Source organism: Chlamydotis macqueenii, chromosome 11 (assembly GCF_036417535.1).
Source record: "Chlamydotis macqueenii isolate bChlMac1 chromosome 11, bChlMac1.mat, whole genome shotgun sequence".
Taxonomy (NCBI): domain Eukaryota; kingdom Metazoa; phylum Chordata; class Aves; order Otidiformes; family Otididae; genus Chlamydotis; species Chlamydotis macqueenii.
Genome location: NC_141566.1, coordinates 5808522 through 5823836, shown reverse-complemented (window position 1 = coordinate 5823836; position 15315 = coordinate 5808522). Strand labels below are relative to the sequence as shown.

Genomic DNA, 15315 nt, shown 5'->3' with positions numbered 1-15315 from the left:
AACAAGAGGAAAAGGTCAAAGAAGCTGCACGTTCCCCACCCCTGTTATTGGGCTGGGGTAGCGGGCACAGCCTGGATGATTTCAGAGGAAGTGGTGCTCAGGGAAGCAATGATTTAGCCCCACTCAGATTATAATTCTACACTTTACAAAAATCTCAAAACATGTTAGTGCCTATGGGGTGAATGACAGTAGTAAGCACTGCAGCTCGCAGATAGTCATATAAATTGGAGTTACTGCCAGCAATTTAGTCTGGAAATTAAACTGTGCGAGTGGTAAATTGGCACTAAGGAGCAGACTATGGGGCTCACAGTTGGGGGCTGAGCTGACTGAGGTCAGATTTCTCTTTGTGTTAAATGTCAATAGCTGGCATTTAAAAGAGACAATCTATACAAACCAATAAAACAGGGTATGAAAGAGCCACTGTTTAAAATGTCAAACTATTTTAAATCAAAACAGAAATCCAGATAATTTACAAACTAAATCTGACCTTTTGTATTTGGAATATTTATACTGTAGCTGTGCATTCAAGAACAGAACTTGTAAAAACCTGACAGCCATACATCTGTGCATGAATCTTCATGAACAGAAGTCTGCAGATGGAAATGGATTTTAGTGGACAGACTCTCAGCTGGAGCAAATTGAGAAAACTTTACTGAATCCAATACTCTGATTTATAAGTGCTGAAATCTGACCCCAAGTTTCTCTTCCCCCAGACAGTGACATATCTGTTTTATTGGCAAAACCCAATTTTTCTAGTTACCATAATTTATCTACAAGTATTGCTTTAATAATTTAACTCCACTAGTTCCTGATTATAGACTTTAAGGGGGAAAAGACAAATCACCAGGGATAAAATAAAAGCAATGAAAACCAGATTCAAGTCTCCATGCTTGAAGAATCTTTATGCAGGGTTAATGTTATGACATCAAAAGCATTTAGAGGTTTTTTCTAATGCTTTGAGAGGTGCTGGATTGCTTGTCCTGAAGAGTGACTTACTGGGCAGCCACAAAAGCTTCTGCACTCTGGACCAGCAGCGTGGTTTCAGATGTGCTACCCTTTACTCAGCCCATCTGTTTTCATGCATGTTTTGTCTCCCTGGTGCTGTGATGCCACTAACCTGTGGTAGTCATCGGAGGAATTAGGGCTGTAGACCACTGAGAACACAACACACTATAAACTGACCTAAAATGTGGTACTTCTACACCAGCAGTGTGAGAAGGAACCCAAATTAGTGTGCCCTTTTCCCATCCAGACGGCCACAACGTGTTAGCGATTGCAAGAGTCAGTGATATTAATGTCTAATACCTGGGAGCCGGAACATTAAAAATATCCTTTCAGATGGCATTTACAGTTCAGCTCTCAATAAATGAGGGTGCACATTCAAAGAGGATTATACATTAGGAAGTGTAACGCTTAAAATCTGAACAATTAATTCCTTTAAAATTTATATTCTTCTTCTATACGGTCAGTTAATAAAGGAAGGACTTACCACTTTGTGGATTTAATACATGGTGTTTGTTTATAGACCAGCCTCCCAGATTTGAAGCATCCATTTCAAAGCCTTGAAGGATTACTGTTCTCTTCTCCCACAGAATAAAATCAGGACATGTTTCATATTCATATCCTACCGACACTGCAAACAAATAATTAAAGATCTATCAGTCTACCTTTCCCTCTGCGAACTACCAGGTAATTTTTCATTCCAGGTTTTGATATTCATCTGTCAAGTAATAATGCCACTAATTTCCCTCTGCCTGATTGCTATTGTTGAATGGTATTTTTTTTAAAAAAAGGATTTTAAGAGATTAGGATGTTATTACAGCTATAGTTACTACTGTTTCAAAGCAGAAATTTTCTGTTGTATCAGTTACGGATTTCTTAAGAGTATAAATCTCCTCCAGTGATCACGACTTGATTGTTCACTGTATTTCTGCTAATTACCTGACTAACAGCTTAAACAGAAAAAAAAATCCACGTTAAAACAAACTGGTTTTAATTTGTTTGCTAATTGTAAAAACTGTAGTTAGGCAGAAATGGATTGCCAAGCTGAAAATTTCTAGAATTAAACATCTATCTTACCAGGCTTGCACATCACATGGCTCCCCTCCACAGCTGGCTGAAATACCTGCTGAAAATCTTGAATTTCCCCGACCAAAAATCTTCCCTTTAGTACTTCAGTAAAACCGAGAAACCTTTTCAAAATTTGATTTAGTATCTCTAATATACAATTTTTTTTTAAAGTTATTTATCTCCTCCAGTCACCCTTTTTTAGATTTCAGTGCAACTCATTCATAAAGGAAGAATGTTACTTTGACACCAAATCCCAAACTTTGATCTAGGATATATTGAGATAGTTCAGCCTTTCCACAATAAAAATGTCTTTAAAAATATTTTAAGATACACAATAAAAAAATATTTTAAAAAACACACTTTTCTGATATTTTCAATATTTCCTTCTCACTTTTTTTTTTATGTAGCAGCTTTAGGTATATTTTACTCGACCCATAAATAGTTTTAATACCATCTAAATTCCATTACTGGATGCAATCAAAATATTTTGACCAGCTCTAGCAGGGAGCATTTGTGTTTGTAAGATAAATGTTTTATGGCAAACTGAAAGCTGTTACTTACAGCAACTTCACTTACAGCTGCTTCATCATTTTAGCAGTAAGAACCTGTTTTTGCAGCTAAACTCTGACTTGTAAAAATCGCATCTCCTTAAGTACTGTAAATATTGTATGGTTAACACTTTATAGGTTTCAGTCTGAGGGTCCAGCAACCACTCTGTGCAATTTTTCTGTTACAGGAGCTCTTATGACTAACATCAGCAATGTTTCTGGGTAGCTCCTTGGGCTGAGTGCCCAACAGTGGGCATGGAGCTTCTTCCCAAACAGCCACATCCTCTGTTGAGATGAGCCATCAAGGTTCGGTAACAGAACAGGCTATTTTCTAGGTGTTAATGCAGAGAGAAAATGAAGGGCAGATGTTTCCTATGAAGCAACCTCAACACTTGCCCCCTACATGTTAGCATCTTTCCTCCATTCGTTCACTTAACACGTTCAGTCCTGGGTCAGATGTGTATTCTTGAGAAGAATAAAGACCTACAGTATGAATTCGCTCAGCCTTGCTCAGAGAACCATTACAGACCCACAGGACAGTTCATCAGCTGCGGTGAGGTACTGTGCTGGCATCCGGGTCAAGGGAGGTATAACAATTTACACCATCCAAGAGCCAATGGATCTGCAGCGGCACATTTACCAGGACCGCAGCTAACGCTGTAAAGTGTCTGCTATTCCCTGCCTAGAGCTGATGTTTCTGAGCTGACAACTACCCTCTAGAGGTTCTCATCCCCTTGCTTAGAAGTTCCCTGCTCGCAGAATTACTGTGAATAGCTGCCTTTTTGTCCCTTCTCCTCAGTAACACGTGGACATACACTCAATTTGCATGTGTCTAGAACCATGTTTCTATGTATACCCACACATATTTATGAAAGCAGTCTGCTCCAAAAAGGAACATCCGTATAATCTTAAAGCAAGGTCTCCTGAAACATCTAACTGGAGGTACTGAGGTGCCATCCATGACAATTTCCTATCACTGTTTTACATGCAAAGCGATCAAGGGAGCAAAGCATAACAATTGCAAAGCCAACCAAGTGACTGCAGTGCCACTTGAAAAATAAGTATTTTGTTACTGGCAGGTCTTGCAAAATGTAATTTTGGAAGTGAAATGACAGCTTACCCTCGTTGGGGGGTGTTATTTTCTGATCAAATAAATTTAAAACCCTTTTTTGAGGTGACAGATCTCACTGCATGAAGGAGAACTGTAGTAACTATGGTTTGGGACACTAACAGCCAGCAAGTACAGCTCTTTGCAGTCTCAAAATGGATTTCATAAGATTTACTGAAATAATCTGTACCAAAAAAATCTATTATTTTCATACAACTATTTAGAAAAATGAACAATAATTTGTTAGCAGTGCCAGCATATCACAGTTTAAGGGCTGTCGCCAAAACACACGTAAGAAATAAAAGACACGATTAAACAGGACAGTAACCTCTTTCAACCTCTCCTGAAATATTTGTACGTATCAGCACCTTACTTCTTTGAACAATATAAGGAACTCAACCAAAGTAACAGGTAGAGTAATAAACAGAGAAGACCTAAGACTGCTTGAGAGCTGGTTTATATTCACACCAGAAGTGTTCATCCTTGCACACCTCCCTGGGATGCCAGGGCTTGCAGGAGGCAAGATTGAGCATGTATGGAGTCGTACAGGAGCATTTATTGAGGTTTCTACCAAAATCCTTCCTTTTCCTATGTTAAATTACAAGGGGACACAGACTTTACCACCGAGGTTTTGTGTGTCAACATCCACATGATGTTGTTTTTTATTCAGAACAGCAAATGTTACTTTATTATCTCAGCTGTTACTCTGAGAAGAGAAAATGGCCTCTTGTTAGGGACTTGGGGACTAGACAAACACCAGTAAACATTTCTGCAACAAAGCTAAACAGAACCACTTGTGTGTAGAAATATGCTCAGAAAGCCTTCTTTTCTGTAACTGGTTATGTGATTGCTGCTGTCAATAATCCCGAAAAAAAATAAAGATGTTTATAGTATTTATAAAACCAAAGACAGATGGTTATATTCCTGAGTTCCAGGACTTCAACCTGCTGCAATTTAATTTAATTAAAATGAAAACTGAACAGAATGCATTATTCAATATTGGTAATACACTAGCAGAGGAAATTATTTTGACAAAAATTCATATAATGGATGCATGTGAAGGTCCCCGAGTACTACAGTGTGTCAAATTAAATAAAGCTTTATCAGAATCTAACAAAGCCTGCTAACAATGCACTTAAAATATAAAGTTTTTCGCTTCTATTTTGCAAGAAGCATAATTAAACTAAACTTTAAGTAAAAGAAAAAAATTAAGCACCAATTAAATAATTTAAAAGCTGTTATCCAGCACTATTACATAAGCTTTATTCATATTTAAACATCTTACGCTCATCTACTTCTAATTTGGGAATCTGGAACTACAGTATCATTTCATAAGATGTTACGTATTTGATGATTTCAATTGTTTTAATGTCCAGATATGTACCGGACTTCATGATCATCAGAAGACTCTTAAATGATGCAGAGGGAGCAGGCACACTCAACTGTTCCCTCACAAACGCATTCAGGTTACTGTGCGGTAACAGACTCGGAATCCAGGGCACGCGCAGCTGTGCTGAGGAAAGCCCTGAGTGGCACCCATGACCCGTCTTATCCTGCCTGCTCACCCTTGCGAGTACCAAAGGGTGCACTAGAATTTTTTTTTTTTTTTCATTTCCCCACCACACATCATATCCAGGATGCTCAGAGCCCTCTCTGGCATCAGTGCCAGCCAGCATCTGACTGATGCATCAAAAAGCTGTCCAGCCTTCTGCAGATGTGAGCCAGATGTGCTAGACCAGATGCAGATATGATGATGCAGCAATTCAGGACACCTTCTATTAAGGGTGGAGTTTTGATCACTTGGAGCCAATGTAATGTGTGAGCTATGGCCAGAATTAGAAAACCTGCGCTTCTGCACTAGCATTCATAGCAGATCGGGAAACTAATGAAGCTGAAAATTTATCACTTATTTTCTGGTTGCTTCAGTTTTCAGCTGAATTTGTTCCTGATCTGGCTCATTTAATGATCAAATGAATGTGAGAGGTGGCCCAGGGGTAAGGAGGAACATCCCTCCTGGCAGTAGCCTGCAGTTGTATGTGTTGAAGTTGGGACCTCAGCCCTGGAATAAGCTCCTTGTTTTCAGATATATTCCTATGTGTATTGCATGATGTAAATCATACTCCATATGTTCATCTCATAACCCTTTGTGGACACCAGTGGCTATGTCTGCATCATCCTCTAAGTAGAAATGACTAAGGAAGTGCTGCCACCCTCCTTTCTCCCATCACCTCTCCCCACAGCTGCCTCCCGGATGACCTGGCTGGGAGCGCATGAGAACAGTCACGCACCAGATGCTGTGGGAGACACAGGGCTTGCATAGCCTGGATGGCACCTTTTGGCTTTGCACCGGCCAGTTTGCAGGCACGCTGCCTGTATGGAGAACAGAGCAGGTCCTGAGGAGAGCTTCTGGCTGCCCCTCAGAACGGCATTTTCATATACGGAATGAGATATATTCCTTGTGAGGGTGGATGGCTCCACGTAGCCCTTGCTATTCTTGTTTATAGTCTGCTATCATTCCCCTGACTTAAAAAGCAAAACCAAACCGCTAAGGAAGCAAACAGAGCTTATTCACAATACAAATCTTTGCTAGTAATGTAAATAATCTTAAGGGAAAGTATCTATAAGATTAGTCCATTAAGGAACATAACCCCAAATTAAATAAAAAATAGCAAGCCTTTTAAAAACCAAATCATGTAGTTAATGAAAAAAATAGCTGGCTAAATAAAATGTGTTTGCACAGACAGCACTTCGTAGCTGTCTAATTCCAATTCTCACAATCTCAGCTGCTATTCTAATTCTCAGAATAGCTGCTTGGTAAAGAAAGCAAAGGAAACACGATGATTTCATATAAACATCTTTAAAAAAAAAAATCAAGAAGTTTTAACTGTTGGGGACATGAAATGTAGTAAGAAAGGATGCCTAAAAGTTAGAATTTTGCAAACCCTAAGTGGAGCTGACATTTTAAATGTCACAGCCAAAAAATGACAGAAACAATGACACACCAAAGGTCATATTCAAAGTAACATTCAAAAACAAAGACAGCTGAACATAATGCCGTTAGTACATAACCATTCTACGAGGGAAAAGGGGATTTTCAAATTGATTAAATTAGAAGGATGACATTGGAAGAACAAGAAAATAAATATTCTTAGGAAATCATATGAGTCACTTTAGCTAGAGAGGCATTTGATTTAAAAGAATGTAAATGCAGCAACAAAATTTATAAGCCGTATTTTCCTGGCTTGACGTGTGTCAGCGCTTCTGCTTGCATCAAGGAGATTCTACATACCCATAGCCTCGGCCAGACCAGAAACCTTCTGTCCATATATATCTGTCTTATTCCAGGCAAATGTGTAGACCAAATTGGCTGCAGCAGGGAACCATTTCTGAAGAAGACGTCCTTCAACAGCAACTATCAGATGAACTTTTGTCATTCCAGAAGGGATGGTCGTGTGTGTCAAAATAATGCGCAGCAATGTTTTATACCCCGGTGTTCGACTGCTGAGATAACTCAGCTTCACAAAACTTGAAGGAATTGGGATTTCCTCTTGGACCACCTTGGAAAAAACCACATTATATTGATAGGCAAGACAAATGCAAAAATATGTTAATAACTGCAGATGCTTATTTCTCGTTTCACAATCACGATGTGAACGCAGTACCACTTAAAACTCTGATGATCTCCTGTATTAATTTCAGCAATGCAGTAGCCAGGCATATTACAGAAGGTCCAACATCAGAAACTGCTCAGTCAACTTACTGGATGGCGTCTGTCTGTTTTGATAAAGAGTGTCCCATGCTTCACTCTTATCTACTGAGGAGCAAATACTATCGCTGTGGACATATTCACACATATGAGCTCTACAGCTTTACCGTGGCTTTATTATTTGGTTTACTTCACAAGTGTTCTTAACCTGAATACTTTTTAAAGGATTTTTTTTTTAAATGTGCACACGCTTTATCTATTACACTATAATTTCAAGATACTACCCTGGTTTGGAGGTTATAGTTCTAACCTGGGGAGAGCTAAGAAAGAAAACACACCTTCCTGCTAAACCATCCTCTGTGCAAAAGTGCTTGCAGTAAGGCTGAGCTCCAGCAAGAAGGGGCACGGCACATGAAAGCACAGCATAACGAACATAACAAGCTAACTGGGGACACACAGCAGTGAAGATGAAACAGCCTGGGTGTCAGAGTCATCTAGCTAACAGGTAAGTCCCCAGGGTGCGCGACAGAGTTCAAATCCCATGGCACGGCTGTCAGTGCCACTGTCTGAATCACTTGGATTAAAGCTGGCTTGGATATGCCCGCTGTGGGGTCGTATCCGTTCCCGGCTGCAATGAAGACAAGCCCTCAGCAACTACAAGGACTGCAACGACCGCGAGCTTGCGAGGGAAAGAGAGAAACTTGGCCTTGACCTTTTGAATGATGTGGGCCTTGGAGCTACAAAAAGGGATTTAGCTCTTGCGATCTCCTGAGAGTGAGGAGCTCTTCAGGGACAGGCTGTGAGGAAGAGCCGGCAAGAGAACAGAGCAGCTTCTTGGAGGATGCCATCACAGTCACTGAAAAGCCACTAAAAACTAAACTATACTTAATTAGGTTAATGATTTTAGTGTGTTTCTGTAACAACAAGCCAACCTGTCACAATGTTAAATTTGTCAAGCGTGGCAAAATACAAACTGTTTTGTTTATATTCCCCAGTTTTTCAATTTTTCTTGTTTAACAAGAGATTGCTTCACTTTCAAAACAACGTTATTTACACATTGGAACAGCATCACTGTCATAGGATTGCTGCAGTACAGCTGGAGGCCTGCCAGCACTTGTCGTTTCGACATATGAAATGCAGTGTTGCCAGGGAAATCCCGCTCCCTTTACTGCTCCTGATTTGGAGTGTTCCCCTTCTTTCCTGCTGACATCCCAGCTGCCCCCTCTGTCTACATCTGACATCTCTTCTCATTTTTTAATAGAAAAGCAGGAAGAAATATTCATGCATTAATACATGCTAATATATCTCCTTCTCCTATTATTCTGGGTTACTTTTTGTTCATTTCCCAGTACTGTACAATGAAAATTAACACTCTAAGGACTCTCCAATGACAAAAAAAAAGGACTGGGGGCAGTTGCTCTCTGAGGAGACTGCATCTTTGGGTACCTCACTGTTTAAAAATGACCCAGGAATACCTCACATGGAGTAACATGCCCCAGTTTTTTTCTTGCTAGTGTGCATCAGTTATTCTTAATTTATGTTAATTAGTTTCACTTAGTACGTTCTGTGAAGCAACACTACGGCCATCAACTGGCTGAAAGATGATAATGTTTTTAATAGTTATGGAGATGTTTAGACATAATTGAGTTCAATCAGAAGGCTTTTACACATAGAATAAAAGCCCTAAATCAGTAGCAACACTTTTATGAGAAAAAGATGAAAGGTTGGAAATATTTGTGTCTACAGGTAGCCTCCAAAATATCTTCCAGACTTGCTCAGTGAAATTTAAAGAGAACGTGGAAGAGGCCTTATTGCTTGAACTCTAACTGCTCAAGCAACACACTAAAAATTATGGAGGTTAACATTATCTGAAACCTCTGCAGTTGTATTTTGTCAGTTATCTGATTCATACAACCTCTTTTAAGACACAAATAAAAGAACAGCTAAATACAAGGTTAATTAGAAATTGCTTCTAAACACTTAAGGGAGTGTCAAGAAGAAAGACATTTAAATAAAAACAATCCTAAAGACCATGTTACAATTGCTTTGCTTTGCAAAGAAAGTAAGAAAAACCAAGAAGCTAAAATATAGCTGGAGATGCCATCACAAAGAACCAGAAGATGTGAACAGATGAAACATCCCTAGGAGTCTTCAAAGCACCTTGGGTCACATCTCACATTGATATATGGGGAAGTTGTACTGTTTATCTGTAACCCAAGGACGGCTTTGTGCTTCACTATAAATAAACCAGGATTTAAATAATGAATCATGTTAGAACTCCCCACTTTTTTTTTTTTGGACCTTAAAATATTAACAAAAAAATAAAGAAAGAAAAGAGAAAAGCATCCTGTGAAACAGTACTAGAGATACGCATTGGGGTCATTCTGACAAGTGAATAACATCACAGCAGTTTATTGCTCACTACTTGCTAACATCTTCTAAAATTGTTTAGAAGTTGTTCTGCAGCTGAAACAATTGTTAATTTGAAAGTCTTTTCATTACCTGTAGCTCTGGAATAACGGTTCCTCTTTCAGGACAGGACCCTCCAAATGCTGTCAAGGGCGAGGGGAGTACAATCGGATTTGGGCTGATGAAACTACTGATGTCACAAGACGGTGTGTTCGACTCCGTTCTTTGCATTACAACTTTGTCTACGATGATAAATCTATTCCAAGGCAACCAAAGTGTCCTTTTTTCAGATATGAAAGGAGATCTGTCAAAAACTAGAGTGACAGAGATTCCTCCAATAGCCACAAGGTCAAAACTGAAAAAGAGAAAACAAAACGTTTTGTTTCCTTTTGTTTTATCATCATATTACCCCAACTTTCAATGCATCACAAACAAAAACTTCATGTTGCTCATTACAGCCCTTAATTTGCTACGTGAAATCATTGAAGTGTACCTTCTCGGCATCACCTTGGTACTCACGGAGCAGCTTTGCCTCTCTGTGCTTTCTCCCTGTATGCATCAGTAGCAAGGTACAGGACTTCACTGTTACTTGGCCTCTCTCCCCTCTATTTATCAACTAGAATCGATACTAACGAGTCATCTGCAACAGGAGCGTGGACTCAGTTACCTTGTTTTATATGGAAATAAATTCTTAGCCCAGAAAAGGGACGCTGCTCATAATCTATGCAGGTACAGCATGCAGAATAAGAAGTCTTAAAGCCTGTTGGGTCTTTTCTCTATTAACACATCCTTTTTCCTTTTTCTAAAAGTAGCAGGAGGAAAAGGTTGAGTACACTGAGCAGGAGAGCACTCTGTGCAGGATATGAAATTTTTGGGAAAGATGCCGATTAATTGTGCTGGGAACTGAATCAGCTCTTGTTCACAAGGCAGGTGATCCTCTGGGAGATACCTTTGGCACATCTGGGCTGCGACACAGCGGGATATGGAAGGCGTGATATACAGAGTCTCAATTTTCTGAGTTTCTGACATCCACAGTCAGGCAACATAAGGTAATACGTAAATAGATACTTCACCCTCTGTATTATTGAATGCATCTATTACGGAGGCTTTTGATGGTAACAAATTGTGATAAGAAGTCAGACTTAATTATGCATATCTCATCACATTTCCCAAATGACACCGATTACATTTGCAGCAAAATACAGGTAACATATTTTAATGCAATAACTTCATCCAGGCTAGCGTAAAGAGGAAATAATAATTACTACCTTTCAGTAGTGCAATTTGAAAGTCAATAAACTAAGGTAAAATAAATATGCATGCTCTTTACTTTTATAAATTGACAAAGCCAAACAAAAATAAATTGTGGGAACAGTGACAAATTACACTCTTTCCCTGTTGGAAAATAGCTTCTGATTTCTTGTCATTCACAACATAGCCAAGGAAGATGAAGTCTTAAACTGCCCTTAGCAGCTTTATTCAAGTTCAGGAGCAAATCGTGACCCTATTGCAAACGGACAGCCAACCCTGGAGTGCAATATAGAATACATAGGAACTTCATTTCTCTTCCAGAACTAAACTCAGCCCTTCAAGGCTGGGGAAGAGAGGGAAGCCAGCTTTGCTCAGGACTGGTTGTGGAACAGCAATTTAACCATATTGGCTCTGAAAAGTCAGTCCTCACTTTTACTTGCATGGCTCAGGTGATCAACTAAAGGACCACTGACACCTCAATAAAGTACTTGGAAAATGCACAGTTTAAAAAAAAAAAAAAAAAAAAAAGGAAGACAGGGAACCCTCTGGCAAAGCTGACTAGTGAAAATATTCAAATGTCAAGAAGGTGCTGTTACAGCAGTACTGTCACATTTTGATTCCAGGTGTTTGAATGCCACTGTAATCTTGTTACTGTTCAGGTTTTTTTTTTCTTCTCTTTCTTCTTTGGTCTCTTTACCACAGTGAGCTCTAAACTCAATGTGCTCCCAGCACAGAGGGCCACATGCCATCCTCAATCCACACTATGAACACTGACGTCTATGAAAATTTAGTACATGAATAGAAAGCGGTAGATGGCCCTAACTATGCAAATCTAAACCAGTGAAAGACCGTACACAGAAGTCTGACCTTCCATCTTGTCGGCTGATGGTGTATCCATACTCATTGTGATGCAGAAAACTGACATTGACTCCAACCAAAGGTGTTCCGTCTATTGCTACCACCTGGCCTCGAATGACACACGCCCGTCTGTAACAAAAAGAGAGAAAAGTAATGTTAGACACATCAGGAGGGTGAGAAGGGCAATGATTTCAAAAATTGTACTGTACTTCTGTCCCAGACAGACAGAACGACTCTGATATCATTGTGACTGTTGATTTTGAATGAAAATTGAAACAAGTCCAAAAGACTGATTTGAAAAACTACTATTTCATGAAGATGACACACAGACTCTCCCATGAATCGCTGGTATATGAAGAATATATTTCCATTTCTGGCTATATTTCAGGGTACCATTTGTTCTGCCATTGAATAGGACTGCAAAGGTTTCACTGATAGCATGATGTAGCTTGCTGCAGCTCTAGGAGGTGATGATTTGTGAAAGGAGAGAATGAAACCTCATTCTCTACTGTTAAGAATAGGGCATCTCTATCTACTAGAAAAAAGCTGAACTAATGTGATAAGGCAGCAGTGAGACACGTGGTCTTCAATGAACTTCAGAAAGTTATACAGGTAAATTCAGAGAGCACCTAAACAAGTGTAATGTGTATTTTTCTCAATCCCCCACCACATGTTATGCCCTTTTAAATTCCCTCTGGGATGTGTTGGACTTGCATCCATTTTCGAGCATAAAAAGCCTCCAATTCCAGTAAAGAGGTTGGAATACAGCAGCACAGCAGAATTCGTCAAAGTCAACGGACAGGTAAGTGAACTCACTACTAAGTGGGTCTAATTGGAGGCTAGGAGGATCACAGAATCATAGAAAATGAGAGCTGAAAGGAAATACAAGACTTTATCTTGTCCATTCCTTTGCCTCAGGTAAGATGAACTATACCTACATTACTCCAGACAAATGCTTGTCTAACTCTATAACCTCACCCAGCAACCCATTCCAATGCTTCTATGAGTGCTTTACTCACGGCAAGTTTTTCCTACTGCCTAATTTGAATGTCCGCTGCTGTCCTTTAAAACCATTGCTTCCATCCTAGCCACAGAAAAGGTGAAGAAATTACTCTCTTTTTCTTAGCTTTAGCCTTTTATGTATTTGAAGACTGCAACGTAAAGGAGACAAGTCTCATCAAGGATGAGGAATAAGACGTAAAATACCCTCACGGTGCAGATTAGGACGTAGTGGGATTTTCTAAGAGCTTATACAGCTACAGCTTTCAGTATTTTGTCCTGTGCTATTAGGTACGCTACATTAGCATAGCTCCACAGGCTGAATGGATCCAGGTCTGGGGAATCTAATGATGCAGTCGCACATATTTCCTGGAACTGTGGTTTCACATAACAAAGTCAACAGTGTGTGCAGTCTTTTGTTAATGTCAGGACATTTAGGGTCAAAATAGAATACTTATAAGGCAACTGGCATTAATGACTCAATATAAACAACAGGCATAAATTTAGACACTTAAGTTTCTCTCTCTCAATCTGAAAGTTCTTGGTAGCCTTCAACAGATGCTCCCTACCTTTGCACAATGAATACGTAATCTAAAGGAAAAATTTAAAAGCTCCTCAGATTAAAGTTATTGAGGAGTTTATATATAAATTTAAAAAATATGCCTTGACAGATTAATTGATCGTGATCCAATGAAATCATACACACAAATTGGAGACCATAAATTTCTGAAAACTCTGACTTGTTACGTAAGATCCCATTCTCCAAAGCCTCTTGACAGGACACTGATTTATCACTATGATATCATCAAACTCGGTTGAGTATGACCTGAGAAAATGCAATTGGTAAAAATTAAGCCCTTTGAGAGTACGTCATTCACCATAGTTGCTAATATGAATTCCATGCTCCCAGGACATAGAAAGATGCTGATTTTCAGCAAAGTTGCTGATAAATCCCAAAGCAATGGGAGAGGCTGCATTACTGCCAGTATGCAAACCAGAATTCTTATTTACCACCTTTTTGTTTCCGGAGTTGATTGTGGCCCTATTTCTGGGCAAAACCTGCTGCTCCACTGAAGGCAATCAAGCTCTTGTATGTCTCAACAGACTCACAAGACTCACTCAACAGAACAGTCAGGTTCAATTATTCTTTGATTTGTTAGTGCAGAAACTACTGGTTGCTACTGTTTTCTCATATTTCTAACATCAACAGACCTGCCTTTCCTCTTCCAATCCCTTTATTAGTGCCCTCCACATATTTACAACACACATTGGGCTAAGAGAGAGAGTCCTAAGAGTTATCATTATTCACTATGCTATTCTCGTACTCCTGTTTGTTCATTCCACACAGACCTGTCTTCTGACTACTCTACCCTCATATTTTATCAAGCACACAGATTTGTGCGATAACAACTCAAAGTCTTCATTATTTCATACAGTCTTTCTTTCCTCTACTCATTCACTTTACTTCTCCCTATTCATAAATAATATTAAGAGACTTATCTTTCAACTTTCTTGTACCTTTTTTGTCATGTTTTACAAGCCACACACATTTACTGTATGTGATAGACTCATAAACCTCTTTATTCTATGTTTATCTGTATTGAACTGTCTTTGCAATCTTTTAGATTTTAAATGTTCTAAGCCTGCCTCTGTGTTGCTACATTTGTCCTCATTATTTACTGTCTTTTTATTACCTACTCTAACTTGAAGAGTCTTCTACCCTCTGGCCTCTTCTTGAATTACCGGCACCTACTAAATCTCTGACTAAGCATTTGATCAGAATTAGTTTTAATTTTTGCATTTACTGCAGGTATGGAAACATTTTTCAGCTATTTTACGACCAGCACTAATCTCAAAGGCTCAAGGAGGTAACAAACAACCCCCAGTTTGCAGCGGGTTCTCCCTCCTTCCCCAATGCCCTGACAGCTCACAAAGCAGACCACCAGCCCCGCAGCCATGCTGGCATGCAGGTTCCCAGCAGACCTCATGTAATTCCTTTCCTTACCAGAGCTTTTAGAGCATGTTCCCTGCAGCGATGTTGCTTCATACTCAACTGCCACTTCACGCTTCCTTGCTTCAACATCCGCCCTCTTTCCAGATGAACTGGGGACCTTCCTACCACTCACTGCTTTTCTTATTTTTAACAGACAAACCTCTACAGATCATTATGGCTCCTCAATGTGCTGTATGTCCCTCTCTGTTCTCAGCCTCTATGATTTATTGTACGCACTTGTGACTGGCCTGCTTTTCTCTCTCATGGGGGGTAACAACTCAACTACCTGTCCAAAAGCCAGCTCCTTGCAATGATTGCACAATCTTGGACTAAGGCTGTCCAAGTTGTTTTCACTTGAAAGTAAGTGCAAAAA

At 39.5% G+C, this 15315-nt stretch overlaps 1 protein-coding gene across 1 annotated transcript in view; it reads right to left on the bottom strand.

The window, feature by feature from the left end:
• Window positions 1-15315, bottom strand: part of TENM1 (teneurin transmembrane protein 1) — a 321398-nt gene that overhangs the window by 63335 nt on the left and 242748 nt on the right. The window contains exons 16-19 of the mRNA XM_086756176.1: window positions 11960-12079; window positions 9935-10196; window positions 7016-7283; window positions 1490-1633 (exon numbers count right to left, since the gene is read on the bottom strand). Of these exons, the coding sequence (XP_086612302.1) occupies window positions 1490-1633; window positions 7016-7283; window positions 9935-10196; window positions 11960-12079 (794 nt within the window). The remainder of the gene's footprint in view (window positions 1-1489; window positions 1634-7015; window positions 7284-9934; window positions 10197-11959; window positions 12080-15315) is intronic.